The 5076-nt window shown below is 50.7% G+C and overlaps 1 protein-coding gene across 1 annotated transcript; it reads right to left on the reverse strand.

Moving 5' to 3' along the window:
- Positions 1-1797: 1797 nt before the first annotated feature.
- On the reverse strand, positions 1798-4836 carry LOC119291016 (thaumatin-like protein 1b). The gene is made up of 3 exons (XM_037569705.1): positions 4405-4836; positions 3558-4296; positions 1798-2294 (listed from the first exon to the last, which is right to left on the reverse strand). The coding sequence occupies exons 1-3, from the start codon at positions 4463-4465 to the stop codon at positions 2123-2125; spliced, it is 972 nt and encodes a 323-aa protein (XP_037425602.1). The 5' UTR covers positions 4466-4836; the 3' UTR covers positions 1798-2122.
- Between the last annotated feature and the right edge of the window lie 240 nt (positions 4837-5076).

Raw genomic sequence — 5076 nt, forward strand, 5'->3', positions numbered from 1 at the left:
GGCCAAACCAAGAGAGTAAATTATCCTAGACTCCTTTCTCCTCTACCAAGATTGGGAAACAGTGACAATGAATTTTATCTCACGTCTTCCATCTTCTGATCATCTTGACTGTATTATGGTTGTTATTGACAAGTTTACCAAATATGTCCATTTCATTCCTGTTAAGCACCCCTACAATGCTATGAGAATTGTTGAATTGTTCTTTAACAATGTTTACAAGTTACATGGCATGCCTCTGTATATTGTTTCTGACAGAGTCATGTGTTTACTAGTAAGTTTTGGCAAATCTTGACCAAGAGGAATGGTACTCATATCAATATGAGCTTGCATATCACCCTGAAACTGATGGCCAGACAAAGCGAGTTAATCAACAGGTTGGATGCTACTTGAGGTGTTTTATTTCAGCTCATCCTAGGAAATGGAACAAGTGGTTAGCTCTTTGTGAATTTTGGTACAACAACAATTGCCATTTTTCTCTTGGCAAGTCTCCATTTGAGGTTTTGTACAGTCATACACCTCGTTATTTTGGTATTTCTTCTGAAGACACATTAGGTCCTCTAGATTTGCAACAGTGGTTAGATTCCGCGTATAGGCTTCAGTAAGGCAACATCTGTTAAGAACTCAAAAGTGTATGAAGGCCCAAGTAGATAAAAGGAAGACTGAAAGAGAATTTGTTGTTGGTGACATGGTTTTCTTGAAACTCCAACTGTATGTGCAAGCAACTCACAGGGCAAACCACAAACTCTCCTTTTATTACTTTAGCCCATTTCCTATCACAGAGAGAATTGGTGAAGTAGCTTATCGGTTGCAATTCGAAGGACAGTAGAATCCATCTAGTATTTCACGTTTCTCAATTGAAGTTCATTCCTCCAAAATATCGGGTACAAAATGTTCTTCCTTCTTCTGAAGCTCACTTGCAAGTACCTTTTGAGTGTTGCAGCAGCGCCTCCATACTGTAGATAACAAGATCATTACTCAAGTGCTTGTTGAATGAACTAGATTGCCATCGCCAACACTGACTTGGGAAGATCATGATGAATTGAAGCAGTTGTCTCCAAGGGCGGAGGCTTGGGGTCAAGCCTCATCTCAAGAAAGGGGAAATGCCAGGAAGCTCACTGACAAGCAAAAGGAGCAGGTGATCAAGATCGACCGTCAGCGGACGCGGGACAAGTGTGATTCAACTTGTGGGCCTTCAGGCCGGTCCACTCGTACACACAAGACTCCCCAGCAGGCCTGAACTGGGGCCGTTAAGGGTGTAACGGCTCTATGCTATCTAATTTCCATCTTCTTCATCTCATTTTGGCTTGGACACAAAGTAGGTGGCTTCGGCTAGGCTAGGTGAGGACCTCTGGTGGTAATTCAAATATGATGTGTGGGTGGATGGGAGGAACAACATAATTCCCCTTCTCTAGTTCATCAACTAGATCGAGATCAAGGAGAATAGATAGATCCTTACAAGAAGTAAGCGTTTGACAAGTTTTCTATATATTCGCAAAAGAAAAGAGAGCCAATTTTCTATTCACTCGGACTCCTTGGAGCTCCCAAAAGAAGTGACCCTAGAGATTTCGCCTTGCAGTTCTGTTCATTTCTTTGTGCACATCTTGCTTCTGCGCAGACGCCAGGGCGAGATCCGACAAACAAAAGGAGGCGAAGTCATCGTCGATCCACACGCCGCGATGAAGCAGAATAAATGTGCCTAGCTAGGAAGTAACCCCAATCTAGGCAAACGATAAGCTACTCCGTAGATGTCCGCTTTGGTTCTTTTCAGACCATGGTGCTACTGATTTCCCTGCTCGGTGTGGAAACTTGCACGCTAAATAGTGACGATTCATACTATTATCACGACGAACAATGAACACATCATCATTTCCGCTCAACAAATCAAAGAAGCGTAGAGAGTAAACATTAACCTAAGTCTACGACACTACTGTAAGATATTCTTGTTTTATCAGTCATCAGTAGCGGCACTGTCAAACTTTGATCTTGCCCGCCCGCCCTTCTCCTGTGCTCCGCTCGAGTATTATCTCTGCCTCCGTCACGCCAAAAGAGGCCGGCCGGATAAGGACACCTCGAGAGGCGGGAGTACGTACGCTGTTGCCGCCATTGCACGCATGGCCAGCGCTTACAGTAGGAGCAGAGCGACGGCGACGGCCACCGCGAGGAGGAGCTGCGACGCATGGGCGGCAATGGAGGCGCCGCCGCCCGTTGAGAACTGCTCGCCGCCGCGGTACACCATCGTGCCGTTCGTGGGCGGCACGCCGGCAGCCTGCGGGTTCTCGTCGGTGTACTTCCCACTGCGGAGCAAAACACACAAGCATACGGGTCAGCATAGCACACGGTACATGGTACAAGATCGGAATAGCGTGCACGCAAGATACTTATGGCGTTGCAGATATTTTTGTAGGACGCAGATATTTTTGGACAGGGCCTCTGACTCTGAGCACACGAACATGGGAAGCAGTTGGGAGGAGGACAGCGAAAATGAATGCGAGCCGTCGTCGGCCTAGGCCTACGGGACCGCACGCGCGAAACGGCTAGAATCCGGTACACATCGGGCTACGTCGGTTCACTTGTGGGGTCCGCGTGCGGGCTGGGACCCCACCATGCTGCCATGGATTCCTAGCCGTTGCGCACTGCTGTGTGCATTTCGGCCGTTGAATACTACAGTTCCCAACAGTGTGTCAGAATTGGCCTGACCCTTTGGAGGTGAACAAATTCCAGACGCCACATATTATATTCGGTCGCCATGACAGGACTGTGTTGCAACAGTTAGCCTGGTCATAGTGGGGACTTAGACTAGTAACATGTACTCCCTTCGTTCCAAAATAGATGACCCAACTTTGTACTAAAATTAATACAAAGTTGGGTCATCTATTTTGGAACGGAGGGAGTATATGTTATTAGGCTATGTTACTATCTCTATAGTGGGTAGTAACATATATGTAGTGTCATGTATCACTTCATTTATTACTTCATAGACTCATTTAGCATTGGGAACCGCTAGGTGATGGTAACATATTATGTTACTCTATTTGTCTCTCTCCTCGTTAACTACTTGACACATCATCACTTATACTTATGTGGCATCTATGTTACTATTTATGTTACTCCCACTATGACCAGCCTTATAGCACACGGCCAGCTGGACCGTACGAGCACATGCTTTGATGTTCTTTGCCGACTGACCGCCGTTTACATTACTCTACAAGCATATTTGATTGTGTGGGGTGATTTATTAAGGAATGTTCAACATTTCCTTATCAAAATCCCAGCCAAACTGTTACTCCTTATACACAGATTTTAATATCTAATGCGGTAGTAGTAAACCTTATGAATTGCCACGTCCTAAAGAAAGACTTGAGCGTGTGGAGGTCCCTATCACCATAAAACCTTTTTTTTTTGTCTTCCCTAAAAAAAACCTATTTTTTGTCAAGACATTTCGTTTCGCGCCATTCAGTGAATCTACGGCCCACGATCAAATGCAACGGAGCTCAGTTGCTTGCTTGATTGGTTTGCTGAACGTGCTCAAATACGAAGCATCGGGGAAAAGAAGTTACCTGGTGGTGCTTGGGCAGAAGGTGATGGCGTAGTTGGTGCCGGCGGCGCAGGTGAAGGTGGAGGTGGAGTCGTCGTACGCGTAGCTGTAGGCGCGGGGGCACGCGCTCTTGAAGTACTGCGAGTACGCCGACGGCCGGCACGTGTTGGGGCTCCCGTACGCGCCGCTGCAGCAGTACTCCGGGGAGCCGAACGCCTCGCACGCGCTGCGGCACGCCATGGCGCTCCCGCCGACCGCGCTGCTGGCGGCACCCGTCGACGTGACCTTCAGCGCGGCCGGGCACGCGGCGTTCAGGTCGACGAGGCAGCCGGTGGCCATGCACTTGGGCCCGCTCGTGGAGCTGGCGGCGGCGGCAGTGGCAGCGCCCTGCGGTACGACCAGCATCGGCAGGTTGTAGCCGTCGACCAGGCTGACGTCGAAGAAGTCCATGCCACCGGAGCCGTCGAGCGTGAACTCCACAAGCGAGGCCGGCGGCGCAGCGCCACCGCCGTTGCACTGGAGCGCGCCCGAGCCGCAGTCGCCCGTGGCGCAGGTGAACTTGCCGGCAGCGTCCTCGGCGCAGAGCGTGCGCGCCCACATGCGCCCGGACCAGCTCGCCGGCGCGGTCACAGTCGCCGACGCGCCCTGCGCCAGCGCGAACCCCGTCGTCGACAGCGGCGCCGTGCCTGCGCCCGACAGCAGCCCCGGCCACACCGTGTAGCCGCAGTTGTTGGTCATCGTGAACGTCGCCGACCACGCCACTGCAAGAACCCAAGAACTCGAGCCGATCAGCCACACGCACACCAAACAAAAACAGAGAGTGCACATTGCAACAAAGCAGAGCATCAAAATCGCGAAGATCAGTTTACCTGGAAGCAGAAGGAGCAGAGCGATCAACCGGATAGCGATTTGAGCTGGGCTCCGTGCCATTTTCGTTCTCTCAATGTTTGACTACTCCACAAGGCCACAGCTCGAAGCTCTGCCGCAGCTCTGCTCAGGTATGCTTTGCTTTCGTGTAATGTAATGGGCCGGGAGAGGGTGACCAGGTGAGGACGGCCGGTTGACTTATATAGACGGCGCAGCCCAAGCAAGCAGGAAAGGGGGTCGTATCTGCCCAACGGACACTGCAAGTGGGGCCGGATGGGGCAGATCTTGATGCTGTCTGCTCTTGGACGTATGTCGGCAACGGCTCCCTCACCGTCTCTGTATCTTGTCCGTAGCCAGCCACCGTCCTACGTCCGCCGCCTCGGCTCGTCGAATATCTGAGCCGTCGAGAGCTGGACGATGGAGTTGGGAGAGATTTGGCCGTTCCGTAATCCATTTATAGAGACGTGGCCGCGTGGGACGGGGGCGGTAGCGGTGGTTGATGACCGGAGAAGAAACGGGGAAGGTGAGCAAGAAAAGAAAAGTCTGGCGCGCAGCTGTTATGCATTTTTGTTCAGTTACGTGTTGGACTTGCTGGGATTTTGTTTCCTCCTCCAAAGGAAGGAATTCCACTTTCGTAACTCTCAAGCTGCAAATGATCGCCCCCCTCATTTGAC

The sequence above is a fragment of the Triticum dicoccoides genome, chromosome 4B (genome assembly GCF_002162155.2).
Source record: "Triticum dicoccoides isolate Atlit2015 ecotype Zavitan chromosome 4B, WEW_v2.0, whole genome shotgun sequence".
NCBI lineage: Eukaryota > Viridiplantae > Streptophyta > Magnoliopsida > Poales > Poaceae > Triticum > Triticum dicoccoides.